A 16,830-nucleotide genomic window follows, 5' to 3' on the forward strand; every position below is an offset into this window, starting at 1 on the left:
ATAGAAAATAGACAAGCCACAAAGGAATTCCATGTGGTCATTCGGCCAGCTAGAAATAATAACCAAATCTTCATTATATCACATACTCTATCTTAAAAAAAGGGGTACATTAAATAATGTGTGAGATTTACTATGTTTGAAGGTGGGGGGAGAGGGAGAAGGTCATTGCTAGAATGCTTTGGTCATTACCCTCCTGAATCAGAGCTAAAAAAGCACGTTGTTGTTATCTATATAAACCAGGTTCCCATCAGCTAAAAACCTAACAGTTGTAGATTCTTATTTCTTATTGATCTCCAAGAAAGTTACAAAAAAAAAAAAATGCAAAATTAAAAGGAATTTGTTTCTCTTTTTTATAATTAATTTTCAATATAAAAGTTGTGATATGTTTCATCTTTTATCTTTTGCTTGTTTCACTCACAAGGGCTGTGGCCATGCTAGCGTACCACCTCAAAGGGTTTAGTTGAACAAATCAACCCCGGCACTCTTTTGCCAAACTGCAAGTTACAGGGATGTAAACAAACCAACACTGGTTGTCAGTGATGGGGGGGGGCACACCCACACCCACACCGGCTTCCATGTAGTTTCTGTCTACAAAATTCATTCACAAGACATTGGTCAACTCAGGCCTATAGTAGAAGACACTTGCCCATGGTGCCATGCAGTAGGACTGAACCCAAAACCACATGGTTGCAAAGTGAGCTTCTTAACTGCACCTGCGTAACCATGCCCCTGTCTACAGTCCTATTGTTTAATAAGGATTTCTTTTCACAAGGCACAAAGGCCTTTATATGGCAAGCTGTTCCATTTGTGCTTTTGCTAAACCGTTGAAATTTAATCTAAATTATATTGTGGTCTCTGCAGGAGTTTAGTTCTTGCCCTCATATACTTATTACTATGAGCTAATAACTTGAAGCAGGTCAAATAACTGCATAAAGGCTCTCTCTCAATTTCCTTTTTGATTTGAAACCATATTTGATAAACTAAGTTGTAATTTTATACACTAAGTTATGGCACTAATATAAAACGAATAAATAGAGAGCTAATGAGACAATATTAGAAAACGCTTTTGCAATTATCAGGGGCATAAGCATCTGGTATGTATTTTCAAGTGACACAAGTTCACTCCTTATACTTTTTTTTTTTTTGGAAAAAAAATGTATGAACATCTTCTATTCATTCCAGCAAAATATAAAACTTTTGGGCCTAGTAAAAACCAAAAACAACAAAACAATATAAGCAATCTATTCATCATGCTTAAATAGCATAGAAGAATATTCATGCAGCAATTATATTAATTAATGAAAACAAAAAACATGCACTTCTACCAAGTGCAAAACAATACTCAGAGACAGAAGCATCAGTCGAAGATATTTTACACCTGTTCAGTCTTAATTGACACGTTTCAAGGCTGAGACGGGAGGGGGAACAATAAAGGGTCCGTTAGTGCAGGGCGAGAAAGATAATGTTGGGAAGATGATGAAATAAACATCAGAGATGCTTCACCCCAGGTGAACTCACAGGTATTGCAAGCCCTTTTTCTAACTCCACTGCAATGTCAGAAACCTTTCTTGCAAGCGTTTCACCCCTTAGCTTTTATGCTTCACCTGAGTGGGGCAGCAAGGACTTTGTCTTCTCCCCTTTCTGCTTAATGGCGGCACCAACACAAGATTGTTTCCCTAAATGGGATTAAGCAAATATGGGTAGGATAGAAGTGGACATGGGTTGTAAAGACTTGTTTACCCCTACAAATTAGATGTGATCAAGTAGACTAATTACCCCCAAAAAAGCACACCAGCTAAGGCTATCTTTCTTTTTGTCTAGCTAGCAACAGTGTCTATAGGGGTCATTCTGTGATGTCATCTGTCCAAAGCGATGTAATCATCTGCAAAATGAACAGTTATTGCAATTCTGTTTAAAGCACCTTGGGCATGCGTTTTCTGCTATAGCCCGAGGCCAACCAATGCCTTGTGAGTGACTTTGGTAAATGGAAACTGTGTAGAAGCCCATGGTATGTGCATGTCTTTGTGCCTGTCTTCTCACCACCACCACTTGACAACTAGTGTCGGCTTGTTTCTGTCCATGTAACCTAACAGTTCGACAAAAGAGACTGATAGAACAAATACCAGACTTAAAGTAATGGGGTCAACCTGTTTGACTAAAACCTTTCAAGATGGTGCCCCAGCATGGCCACAGTCTAATGACTGAAACAAGTAGACGACAAAATATTCAAGAGAAGGGTCCTTCTAAATTCAGTGTAGCTCTTTAACCCTTTAGCATTTAAACTGGCCATATCCGGCCCCCAAGTACTTTACGCATTTTATGTTCAGACCAGCCACATCTGGCCTTTCACATCTACCCAACAATGTCATTCTAAAAATAAACAATCACATCATCAGAATCTTGAAGCCATGAGATAATGTGTGATTAATTTCATATGACAGATTAATTTGTATGCTAAAGGGTTAATAATAAAAAAAAAGTTGACGGTAGGAATAGAGTGTGCAACAAATGTTGATAATAGAAAGGAAAAAAAGAAACCAACTCCCAATAGATATTCTACTGAAAATATATTTGAGGAGACATTCTGCCAGAATGCATTAATTACATAAACGGGGATTCTTTATAACTTTCCATGATAGAAATAATAAATTTTAACATATGATAACCCTTTTCTCTTACTTATCTCAGTCACTGGACTGAGGCCATGCTGGGGCACCACCATTTTGAATGGTTTTGGTCTATAAAAATTGACCCCAGCACTTATATTTTGAACTTGGTATTTGTCCTGTGGATTTCTTTTGCCTAACAGCTATGTTATGGGAACACAAACCAAAGGCAGACTTCTAGTTTCCATGTACCAAATTCACTTACAGTGCAGTGGGACTGAACTCAGAACTGTGTGGCTGCAAAGTGAGCTTCTCAACCACACAGCCATGCCTGCACCATAACTTAAATTTTGCCTCATGTGCAAAATAATTTTCTCAGCTAAATGATAATTTTATGAAATTTTATGAACAAAATTTTAATAACTTCATATCTTAATGAATTAACCAATAGAGCATTTTGAGACTAAATGTCATAGTTTTATACAAAAAAAACTTTCACATTGTGCTCAGAAACCTATAATCACTTTGAATAAAATAAATAGTAAGTATGGAGGCTTCTATATAGATGCACAACCTGACAGAAATAGCAGTTAAATATCCTTTCAAATCATACCCTGTCTTCAAGAGAAAAAAAACAAAAAAAAAAAACGATATTATATATTGTAGACCTAGATTATATAAATGGGATGGTCACATCTAGAATGACTGAAATCCACCCTCATCACAGTTCTAATCAATCAGTGCCAATCTGAGACCAGAAGTTGTAGTTTTGCTTCTATCCAGCTTCTATTCTTTATCATTTCAGAACCAAAACTCACAGGGCAATCTATTTCGGTTCGAAATATAGCAACAGAAAAGGTTGAACAGCTTTTTTTTTTTCTTTTTTTCCAGCTGCTGCTTCTACCACCACCAGCACCATCACGACTACTACCACCACTATCATAATCATCATCATAAAATATATTTGATCATTGTAGTGTGAAAAAATACACAAACTTGTCTAATACATTATCAGAACACACACACTTCTGCTATTTAATTTTAGAACTGAGTCATTGCAAGCAGGTAGAATATACGCACACAAGCAGCAGTGGAAGATAGGAAGAAATAGTTTAGTGGGATATCCCATTGATGGCAAAGAAAGCTAATAATTTTAAAGGGTCACCTTTACTAAAATAACAAAAATCTAGGATACTGCTGAACTAGATTAAAAAGTGAAAAAGAGCAGGAAGAATGAAGAAATATGAGAAATGTAGTGGCAGAAAGAAGGAGAATTACTTTGAACGAGGTATATTTGTAAGTTTAAATTTAGAACAAGAATGCAATTTCAGGCCTTGAAAATGGAAGCAGAGATTCCCAAAGGTAATTAGGAAAGATGACGGAGATAATTATTTTGTATTGTAGAGCAGATGATAATGAACAAGAAGAGAAAACTAATAATAAAAACAAGAAAACAAGAGTACACAGCAAAAATTAGCAATTTTGCACAAAAGAGAAACATGCAAGTGCTATGCATATTGATGCTACACCTATTTTTATCACTCTCTCTCTTGCATATACATATATTACACACACACACACACACACACATATATATATATATACACATATACTCATAATCATACATATATACACATACATGCACACATATATTCATATGCATACATAGACATGCATATATGTACATATACATATATACATACATACACACACATGCATGTATACATATATATGTAGATATACACACATATATACACATGCATACATATATACACATATGCATGCATATGTGTATGTATATATATATATATATATATATATATATATATATATACACGTGGTTGGCGTTAGGAAGGGCATCCAGCTGTAGAAACTCTGCCAAATTAGATTGGAGCCTGGTGTTGCCATCCGGTTTCACCAGTCCTCAGTCAAATCGTCCAACCCATGCTAGCATGGAAAGCGGACGTTAAACGATGATGATGATGATGATGATACACACACACATATACACATACAATATCAAGTCAATAACCATCAACTGTCAAATTCATTTACCCGTGTCAATCAACAAATATGACTGATTTGGTGAAGGTAAAGATCGAAGCAACAGAAGCGATAAATTGTCCTTATGAGTTAACAAAACGATGACACTCAACTGTGCTGTGCTAGCTTCCCATTCATAGGGATCTGAGGTGGCTGAGGAGTGACTAACTCTCAAAAGCAGGTGGGCCACAAATGTTATTAGTAGCATTAACAGCCAGAGCAGAATTTAGACGAAATGACTTGAAGAAGGAGACCAGTTTCACTTGATGATAAACACTGCCAAACATCAGTGTCTGCTGACATGGCAATGGGCAAAATGATGCCATTTAGTGAATATCATACAACAACAGTTTCGGTTTCTTGTGCAGTAGGGAGTCATAAAGTTCTTCATTGACAAGGGCCAAGATATTTATGCATAACCCCAGAACCTTCGGGTGAGATAGAAAGATAGACGCACAAACAAAGCCTTGTGGGAACAGGCAAACCAGCAAACCTATCAAAATCCACGTCAAGAGGATGAAATGGGGTTGGCTGTGACACACACCTTATGGAAATCAAGTTAGTAACATTTCAAGGTGAGCCCTCCAATAGACACAAACATGGCAGAACAAAATCAATATGGTGAAGGTCGACTGATACTGAAGCACTGGCAGGCAGCTACACCTAAGGACAACTGCAATCCATTGCCAAAGATCAGGACAAGTCTCTTGGTGGTGCCCCTATGCAATGGTTCCTTGTCCTCATCGTCCTTGTCACTAATCTCTGCTGTCATGTAAGAACTTTATTCTTTTTTCTTTTAGCAATTTGTATCGAAGATCACTCTCTATCTCTTCTAGCCAGCTTCTGACACAATCTTCTGTAATATCATGAAAATCCCTTTCTTTTGAACCTTTAAAAATCATACTCTCCCACCAATCGAAGCCCTGTCTAGAATGACAGTCTTTAGTGCCTTTCATCAAAAGTCACTCAAATCAATATTACTGTTACTGGAGAATGTAGTTTTTCGCTGTTACTCAGAGTTCTTTGCTTTTGTGCTTCTTCCCTGAGATTGTCTTTTTCTAGGACCAACAACTTCATCCAAATACCTCTACTGGTATATTTTCTTCCCTGCTAAAATGACACCCCTATATGGATTGTGAAAGTCATTAATATTGGATTGGCAAACACAGGCACTTTTTCTATTTTGCCATCATCACTGACAAGCTGACAATCACGTAAGATAATTAGATGCATTGTCCAAAATTAGTAACACCTTCACCTCATCAGCACAAAGTTAGGACATCTTCCTTGTATTAATGCAAGAAAATCCAGTCAATAAAAATATACAAGTTGAAATACAATTTTTGGGAATAGTTACTAATAATACACTGGTAGCTTAGTGCTGGCCTGTCCATTACTACAAACTTCAAGACATTATTCATACCATCTGCATTCACACAACAACCTCTTGTACATATCCTTGCACCAGTCAAGGTGGATTTAGACCAAACAAAGAGCTGTGCGTTTGTCTAACGAGATACTCTCCACAAACCCTGGCCACCAAAACACCAGCTCTCTAATTTCCTTAAAAGTTCCAGTTTCTCGTTTACAGAGTTACACACTTCTTTATATCTTTTTTTCTCTCTATTGAAGCCATGATATAAAACACAAGCCTGAAACATGACTAATCAGTGAAAAATTGCAGGTTAACAGTATTGTGTTGTGCATATGGTGGTTATTGTCAGTGTGCACCAAGCTACTATGCTAAACCTACCACTTAGGCATAAGTATTATTCAAAAATAAACGCAAACGATTTAGCTTATGTCAACTTGCTTCTAATCCTTACTTCTTTGGGTGTTTTATTAGATTTGAAAACAAAATTACAACCCAATTATATCCTAATACTGCTAGAACTGAATTATTGCAAAGAAAATCAGTTTCAGTTAGTAAATTTTCGACAATTTATGCATACCACTTCTTATCATGACAAAATGGTGTTTATTGTAGGAGAATATGAAAATGAATGAGGAAAATGCTAATAAAAACACAGGGAGAGGAGTGGGGAGGCGAAGAAATATGAAGATAGGCAAATTAATAGAGGCTAGTTAGTTAAGGTGGAATACAGAATGCTAGAAACTCTGGGTATATTTTTTAAAAGAGGTGGGTAAAAATGAATAATAAACAGAATGTTTACTGATAAAATGTCATTTGTCTTCAATCCTTGCTTTTATCTCTTCATTATTTACCAAATAGATTTCATGATACAGCTAGCTGTAAGGTATGCAGTGCCATCTCAGAACTGCACAAAATTCCATAATACAGAAGAGAAAACTAAATTCCCCATTATATATAATATATAAAAAAAACGGTATGGCTTTCATCCCAACCATGTGGTCTCAAGTTCAGTCCCACCATGTGGTACCTTGGGCAAGTGTCTACTATAGTCCCAGGCAGACCAATACCTCATGAATGGATTTGGTAGACAGAAATCGAAAAAGCCCATCATGTGGCGGGGAGAGAGTACACTTGTCTCAACATCATGTGATGGCCATAAACAAGCGTCACCATCACACAAGTTATGTTGTTTGTTTACAGAGTTCCATGAAAACCATGTCTGGCCATGGAGGAAATACTACTTTGCTTGAAAACAGGTGAGGGTGACAGGAAGGGCATCCAGCTGTAGAAAACCGGCTTCAACAAATTCCATCTGACCCATGCAACCACGCATGTGTGTGTGTGTGTAAGTGTATGTGTGTATATATGTGCATACACATACAAGCAGACACTAATTATGAATCCAGGTAGAAGACAAAAATATAATAAGCAGAGCACTAAAAAGGGACCAGAGAGATTGTAGCAGCATGAGTGTTTAGTCTTTGAAACCAAGTCAGGTTTTATACATTGGTGCATAATCCCTATTAGTACTTGAAGCTGAGAGAGAGAGCTTTTGATAATGAGGGAGATATTTTTGTCTGCCTATCAACGGTTACAACAGTAAGGTTAAGATATTAATAAAGGTAGAAACTAGATGACAGGTATTAATAGATTGAGAGCTGAAGTAATAACTGCAACAGTTACACAAGATGGAATCCTGTACACACAGGCTGTTTGTTTGGTTACATACCAAACATCTAAGGGTGCACCTTTGAGGTCACACAATCTGCTAAAAATAGCAGTGAAATATCCCACAACTCCCACCCAGCTGTGTTTGAGTAAAATAGATAGGATGCTCACATTTATAACACGTTTAATGATAGGGTTGCTTGATTTAAGACTCACTGTGGCAGGGGGCGGGGAGGTTCAACAACAACAAATATATTTTCGTATGTTGAGCGGTTCAGGTATCTAAAACAACATAACTATATAGAGTCACCCTTGTTGGTGTGACATGAAGGAATGAAAATTATCTGAAAGTTTAGGGCAGAACCCTGTTACTACTGTTTTATAACTGAACTGAGGTGGGGAGAGGCGCTTCAAGGGGTCAATCTACTTGCTAGAAATAGCAGCAAAATCTCTGACTATCTTAAAACAAAAATACACTGGATAAAGAGTTGTAGGTAGTTATCGCAGCTGATCTCGGGGGCTAAGCAACAAGGTTCTTCATTCAAATGATCAGATTAGCTGCCAGGTTTCTTTATGCAGGGCAGGCATAAATGTCACTTTAGCCTGAGTAGCATCCATGTGCAGTTATGACAAGACAAATGCAAAATTGCATGCATGCACACAAGTGCACACACACACACAAAGCAAAAGCCACCAAGGGAACTACATCAGTGACAAATTTGAAGTATTTTAGGTTTGGGACAAGACTTGAAAGTTAACGTTCTTTCAAGAACTCTTTTTTTTTAAATTGCTTAATTAAAAAAAAATTTCATTAATACTAATTAATATTAATGATTTTTTTTCCTTTTAAATATTTGAAACAAGATTTTGGTTTTGTACATTTTACAACAACCAAGCTGCATGTTTAGTCTATTATACTGACCCCAGTTTCTTGTTTGGTACTCATTTTATAAGCCCCCATAAAGGGAGTCAAGCAAAGTTAACCTAGGAGTAAAGGGATCTAACAGCAGTATAATAGCATACTAGGTTTATCCCAAGGCAATGTGTGTGTGTATGCATACATATATAGTATATAGTATATATATAATAAAAGGGGTAAAGACCTCCCCCCGCTCAAACATTAATGACCATGGGACTACACATAGGAAGTTCCCCTCCAAGGCACAAGTCCAGGCAAGGTTGTTTATGGAAGACCAGCAGTTTCCCATACCACTGATACTATCCGAGGGAAAGACAAAGGCTGATGCAGCTTGGCACCAGCAATGTTGCAACTCATTAACTGAAGCAATGTGAAATAAAGTGTCTTGCTCAAGAATACAACACACAACCCAGTCTGGGAATCAAACTCACAACCTCATGATTGTAAGCTCAACACTGCAACCAATGAGCCATGTGCTTTTACATATACATATATATATATATATATATATAATATAATAATATTAATATAATAGATACACATACACATGTATACAAAACTTCCATGCTTCCTGAAATTCACCAATAATACACCTGATGTCTGCCACCTATTTTTTTGAAACAACTCATTCACTGTTCACTGCCTGTTCATTATTCCATGTATTATTCCATGCACTTTTGGCTACTTTTTCTAAAGAGTCATAGTGCAGCACCCTAAGCACGGTATACCCCAAGTTCGTTATTATTTTTTACACGCACACATATGCACATGCACAAATACACTTCTTACTAGTGAAGAAGTATTCTCGGTACTATAATAAATAGACCCTCTTCTTTATTGGGAACTTCCCCACTTCTCAAATCAAAACATACATGTACACACACTCACTCTTTCTTCACCCACCCCCCTCTCTCTCACAAAAATTTCCACTATTGTCTAATTCTGCTCAGCAGTCAATTAATAGCAGGTAGAAAGATTTTTCAGAAAACTATTTACTAAAAGCAATCAATTACTTCCCAGTTTAAAGAGGGAAATTTTCAGTCCATATTCTAAATTTATTGGACATAAAGTAATCCTTTATCTAATAAATACCTAATTTAAGACATTATTTTAAACTTCCATGCTTCCTGAAATTCACCAACTGTACACCCGATGCCCCATTCCCCCATTTTTTTTTACTGTTCATTTACATTCCATGTTGTAGTGCACCTGAGCACTGCATGTTTCTAAAACAAATTAAGTTCTTGATCATGTTCCTCGTTAAAGAAGCCAAATACAATGATAACCAATAATGATAAAATAATTAATAATAATAATAATAATAATAATAATAATAATAATAATAATAAAGTTTCCTAAATGAAGTTTATTAGTCTTAATCAAATAATTAAAAATTTAATTTTATCCTAAATAAAATTTATCTGTCATTAACAGAACTGAAAAATTTTGTATGACTTAATCATGAATTCATTAGTTTAAAATATATTGAAAATCATTAATTAGCATTACTTAATCCCAAAAGACAAAAAAAAAAAAAATTATATATATATATATATATACAGAGGATAATTTCAACAAAAATATAAATAACATCACAGGTTTTCAATTTTATTTTTAAATTAAAAAAAAAAATTCATGTACAGCTTAAGACTGATTCTATAAAATAGATATAATTTTAATAGCCTTTTTTTTTGTTAACCTAATGGAAACATTATACCATATTTTTAGTAAGATTAACTAGTAAGATTAACTAGTAATGTTTCTAAAGAAAGGAGTTAGCTGGTATCAGTATAATTCTGCTTTTAATCACGTTACCTCTATTACTAAACCATAATTCTTTTTTTTTTTAATACTATTAATAACTAACTTTAACTAAAGAATCTGAAAGGACTAAAACAATCACGTTTCGTAGCATAACTTGATAGATATTTGTTTTCTTTTCAACTTACCTCCATAAGATCTTGGTGATACTTGCTGAAAAGGAAAGAAAAAAATAAAATAAGTGGTTTTGTTGTTGAAAAGAATCCATCAACTTAATTTACTTATAGGGAGAAACAGAGACAAATTAAAATCCTGGCTTTAATAATGTTCATGTGTCATAAAATGGAGAGGAACACAATTGAAGACCATCTTATGTCAGTCTAACAGAACCTCTGTAATTCCAAGACATTCCTCATGGAACAATTCAACTCAGTATTGTGAACCTAACAACAGATTCATAAAGTTGACAGTGTTGCCATTTCCTTACATTAATGAAGTATACAACTTGGGGGGGGGGGATGCACATAGCTAGGTTGGACTGTGTCGTTAATAAAATTACTTTTGAGCCATGAACACATCACAGCAGCAGAGGCAGTAAAAACCTTCAGACTTACAACCCCATGGCTGCACACTCTCTCTCTCTCTCTCTCTCTCTCTCTCTCTCTCTCACACACACACACACACACACACATGAAAGCCAAGTACCTGGGGTTTCAACTCCATATTTCAATATAATTTTTGAAAGCTTTCATATATATATTTAGTGATGCAGGAATTAACAACACATGATAAAAGATGTCTTACCTCTGCAGCTCCCTGAGCATAAAGATCTGCAAGTAATTGTGTCGTCATATGAACCTATGAATTTAACAAAAAAAATTATCGTTAATTGAACTGATTCATAAAGCTCCTTATTCAATCAACATATTACAAAAGCAGAAAAATGCATGCAAAGACACACACACACGTGCACACACACACACACACACACACACACACACACATATATTAGAAGGAAGTAGAAAGAATATTTTGTAAATATCGTAAGAATTCTCTTTTGTTGTGGATCTTACAGAAGATAAAGATATAAATAACAGGGGTAAGCACTGAGTAACAAAATTCTTTGAATGTTGCCCATGGAACACAAATGCACATCTCCTGTGACGTGGTGATAATATTTCTTTGTGCAAGAGATTAACTAAATCCTGCATCCAAGGATAAGTACTGACCCCGTGTCACTTGTGCCAAACCAACACAAATAAAAGAATGGGACTGGCTCAGCACAAAAACCATGCCCACTAAAATGATATCATTACACAGGTTATTCAGCAAACCAAGAAACCACTAAGCAACAAAAGAGTTCTCACAGACACAGTCCTTCTACATCAACAGTCAACCATCAGATCATATTTGAAAACCATTTTTACAAAACTTAGAAAGGAGATTTATTTTCACAATAAAATAAAATCAAGGACTTTGAGTCAGCACCTGTTTTCTAATGGCTGGTCCAATATTTAGTTTTCTGTCTTTGAAAATTAAATTTTCAGCCTGAAGAAAAAGAAAATAAGAAAATAAAACATACATTTATTGATGCAAATCAGTTCGTTCAAGATTAAGATAAAAAGAAAGAGAAAGATTCAAGCTGATAAATAATCTGTTGGATTAAAAATTCTATTAAAAAAAAAAAAGGCTGCTGTTTTCTTTTCTTACATATTGCCATTGAGAATGTAATGTGATGTTTTATTGGAACATTCAAAGATTTACAAGAAAAAAAGGAAAATGAAATATACATTTTTTTTTCCTTTCATATAGTTTTCTGTGATAGCAACACATGGATTGATGTATAAATCTAGAATATTTTTCTTTTACTTTTGTGTGTCTGAAGAGGAAAGGATGTTCTGATCACTCCGGAAAATAAAAAGGGTGACCAGATAAACTGGGTGCAATGTAGAATGTCAGTGTAAATGCTGGAACACAAAAGACACAGATCTAAAAGACAACCATTTGTACAAAAGAACCAACTGCTTGTTCTAATAGCTGAGCAGTTGAGCAAAACATGTAGGAACCTTTACATGATTATTAGAGCTGTTTACAAATTAACAGTCGAATCTCCATCAAATTACTATACCCTTACCATCTTCAAAAGGGGAAGTCACAGTAATGGAGAGATTATAGTTTGATCCCCACTGATTGAAAGTTTACACATAATCACTTTTGTGGTGACTTGTGTGCCTAAATGACCCCCAAGAGCTATGCCAGCAAAGTGAAAGCTTCTAGTAGGGCCTGCTCCCATGCTGGACAAGTCAATGAATAGCCTATGCCAGACTAATAAGGATCTATCACTCCCCATAGGTACAAAATGGGTTTGTGCAGGGTTGATACCCTACCAAGGAAGAAGGCAAAGTTACAGAAGCTTCTCTGACAATTCAAAGCCAACAAGACTTAAGAGAGGGAGGCCTTCTCTAAGGGAAAGACAGTGCAGAGTTGAGAACAGTGGAGAAAAGTCATTGGTAGCCTATGCTGCACAGGGAGTGAGGCGTTTAAGTAGTCAAGATTGACTGGAGACTAAACAATAGTCAAGTAAAAACTAATAGCAGTTAGGTAAATCGATGGTAACAATTCTATAGACAGGTTTACATCACAAACGTAAAGCATTTAGCAACCACACCCTAAAAACACGTAACATCTTTTCATGTATCCTTATACTCTACACCTGTAAACAACATTTTTTGTTTACAATAATTCTTAAACATTTACTTTTAACCCTGCAGTCACAAAAAGTATTATCTGTATCCCCACCTTATTATACTGTTTCCCATCTTTCCTAATTAGCTTTTTTAGTGTTGGGATTGGATTTCATTTGAGTCGCTTCCCTTTGCATATTAAGATGTCCTACGTTTACTCTCTTCTCTTATGTTTGTTCTGTTTGGTGTTAATAGAGCAGCGTTTATACTATATAATCTGGTATAAATTTTTACTAGATACAGAATGACCAATTCCAATGAGCCTAGGGTTAATAATATCACAGTATCTATTTTCCCTTCAAAGAGACACCTGTCCATCACAAGGTTTACTCATTTACAGCTGAACGGACTGAAACAACATCGCCCAGTTTAGGAATCAAAACAATGATTTTACGATTGTGTTTAATCACTTCTCGTGCAACTAGCTGTAAGTAAGTACCACAATATAACTTGCAATATTTCACATTCCCAGGGTAGCAAGCTGGCAGAATCTTTAGCACACCAGTGAAAATGCTTAGCAGTATTCTGTCTGTCTTTATGTCCCGAGTTCAAATTCTGCCGAGGTTGACTTTGCCTTTCATCTTTTCCGTATTGATAAAAATAAGTAACAGTGAAACACTGGGGTCAATGTAACTGACTTACCCCGCTAGCCACAAAGTTGCTGGCCTTGTGCCAAATTTTGAAACCGATATTCTATCTATTCCATCCCAACTTGTGTGTCTAAAGCTTGGAGACTCATCTATTACATGGAAGATAAGCTAATAATAACAGTGCCTTATATGTGATGCTGTTATGTTCAATGAAAGCATAACCAGACAAGCCAGAGGTTCGGTAACAAGAAGAGATCAACAAACTGAGCAACATGAACCTGGGATGCTAAAATAATACAGCTGTGGGTATGTAATATGTATCAATATTATTGTTATTGTTTCGTCCTTGGCAAGATCTATGCATACAAAGCACTCTCCTCTTTTAGTTTTCACATATATTGTATTTATGACAATGTGTCCTTTATTTATCAAAATATTTTTTTTTAGGGAGATTTGGCTGCTATTACTAGCAGGTCAAGTGAGATGCTCCTGTTTCACCTCACAGGCATAACATTTTGGCAAGATGGTGAATAGCAAAATGTTATATTTCAGCTTAAAAGATGCGATGAAATAGGGAGTGGCAACTGGAGTAACGCTGCTGTACACACCTAACGAACCCATGCCAGTATGGAAAACATTAAACAGATGATGCTAACATGGAGGTGATGGCAAGGTTCTCTTGCTTTACTACTGTCACACTGTTCCACTTCTAAAACCTATGAACCAAGCCTTTCTTTCCCCCAACCCCCAACTGCAAGTGCAAGTGCAACACGTATAAGTATTAAGAGGAAGGCAACTAGATGAAACTAGATGAAACTACACATCTATGTCAAGTAACAAAAACAAAACAAATCAACATTTCATGAAAGAAAACCAAGTTAGTTATCTGGCACCAAAAAAACACACATTAACTTTTATGTTCATCAAACAAATGACTGTTCATAAAACATGATTGATCTGTGAGAGAGTGTACTAGAAATGTCCTCATAAGTATACACACACACACACACACACTCAGTAAAATGAATTTCCACCAGTTTCTTCTGGAGAATTCAGTTTTTCAATCAATTAAAACTACTTACTCTATGTATCATAGTGAAAGTGAATCTTCTTTTATTTGTTTCAGTCACCGGACTGTGGCCATGCTGGGGCACTGCCCTGAAGGTCTTAGTCGAACAAATCAACCCCAGTACTTGTTTTTTAAGTCTTAGCACTTATTCTATTGGTCAATTTTGCTGCTACGTTATGGGTGTGTAAACAAACCTACACTGGTTATCAGGCGGTGGTGAGGAACAAAGATATACACATCTACACATGCGCACGTGTAACAAACTTCTATCAGTTTCCTGTCTATCAAATTCACTTGTGTGCCCAGGGTCTAATAATGGTGCAGTGCAGTGGGATCCAAAACAACGTGATTGCAATGGGAGCTGCTTAGCTGCCCCAGCCAAGCCTGCCCGAGTATTCCACAAGCATTTACACTTTAATGTAATTCTCAGATAGAATTAGTGTAACATGGCTGGCCCTTTCAATTACAAGTGCAGTCCATTCAACAGGGTTTTTCAAGTTTCTATCGACTTAATTTCACTCACAATGGTTAGGTCATGGCAAAATGGTGAAAGTGGGATCAAACTCGAAATCTCATAACGAACTTTCTTAACCACTTAAGTCATGTCTTCAGCCATTTACTTTACAACTATTTGGTATCGTTGATTCTATGCTGACTTATTTGACATCAGACATTTTAAAAATTCTCTTAGGACAGCCATTGCTATTGATAATTAGGTCCCCAAAATATGCATGCAACACACACACACACACACACACTGATAAATGCTAATTTAAGTAAAACAAAATAAAACCCTCGATAGGAAACTAATTCTATAATATGCAATGTATAAATGTAATAGATCGATTATTCTACAGCAAACACACAGAAACTGTACTATTAAATTCACTCTTTATACCACTTATAGCCAGTACAGCCACTCTTAAACATTACCAACGCTTCTACATTAGCAATCTCTCACCTACTTCTCATTGGTTAACACATTTTGTTTCAAAAGCACTTTGAAGCCTTAACTGATTCTTCTTTTTTATGACCTAGAGGAGAAAGGGCAACTCTTACGATTACTTTTTTATGGATTTCTAAGACTGCAGGAATTGAATGCTTGCAACAGAGTGGACACCACAAAAGACATGAAGGGACAAATATCTGTATCATCCAAGAACAGAGACAGTCCCTCTCAACCTGAGACTGTAAGTAGAAGAAAACTCGCTACAGATACTTTACAGTAGGACTGAATCTAAAACTACATTGAGGTGAAGCTAACGCTTTAGTCGCACAGCCATGCATGCCAGTTGACAAGATCTTGGACTGAAAAAAAAATCTGCACTGAAAAAAACAAACCAGCTGCTAAAATTGTTTAGACACTAAGTCCAAGACAGTATGAATGTGAGCTAAACAAGAATTTAACACTTTTTTAGAATAGAAAATTTATCCAAAGGATGCTTCATGAGTTTAACTCGAAATCATATTATCATCTAAATTTAACTCCAATTTAATTAATGATCCATTAAGAATAGTTCTATAAAATGCCTGGGCAAAAAAATTTACCTGAAAAAAATCTGAAAGTGATGAAATAATCCTGAAGTTGAATGATTACATCAATATATCAGTAGTGGAGTTGTTACTGTTAGAATTGGGATCTGTGCTGCCGGTCGTCTTGTGCAACTTTTATATTTCATGAAGAAGAAGGTCAATAACAATTTCAGGGGTAGGGATCAGTCAATTGCATCACCCTCAATGCTCAACTGAAACTTATTTCATCAACCTCAAACTCATCAAGGAAAAGCAATAAATCAACCTTGACGAATTCACCTAACCCGACTTCGGATGAAATGCCACTAGGCATTCCTGGAAAGGAATGAGTGAACAATGAATTTGGTCCTGACATGTCTGTATATGAGAGAGAGTGGGGGGAGAGGGAAGATAGGTAAGTAGGTACACAGGAAATGGAGGAAGAGAAAGAAGAAGAGACAAGGAGAGAAAGAGGAAAGGGAAGGAAAGTCAGAGATGAAGAGAGTGTGTGTGTGTGTGTGTGTGTGTGTGTGTGTGTGTGTG

The 16,830-nt window shown here is 36.1% G+C and overlaps 1 protein-coding gene across 5 annotated transcripts in view; it reads right to left on the reverse strand.

The window, feature by feature from the left end:
- LOC106879649 (protein boule-like) overlaps nt 1-16,830 on the reverse strand; it is a 94,327-nt gene that overhangs the window by 33,211 nt on the left and 44,286 nt on the right. For all 5 annotated transcript variants that reach the window (XM_052977200.1, XM_052977199.1, XM_014929313.2 and 2 more), the window contains exons 5-7: nt 11,861-11,920; nt 11,177-11,230; nt 10,561-10,585 (exon numbers count right to left, since the gene is read on the reverse strand). In XM_052977200.1, coding sequence (XP_052833160.1) covers nt 10,561-10,585; nt 11,177-11,230; nt 11,861-11,920 — 139 coding nt within the window. The remainder of the gene's footprint in view (nt 1-10,560; nt 10,586-11,176; nt 11,231-11,860; nt 11,921-16,830) is intronic.

The sequence above is a fragment of the Octopus bimaculoides genome, chromosome 27, assembly GCF_001194135.2.
Source record: "Octopus bimaculoides isolate UCB-OBI-ISO-001 chromosome 27, ASM119413v2, whole genome shotgun sequence".
NCBI lineage: Eukaryota > Metazoa > Mollusca > Cephalopoda > Octopoda > Octopodidae > Octopus > Octopus bimaculoides.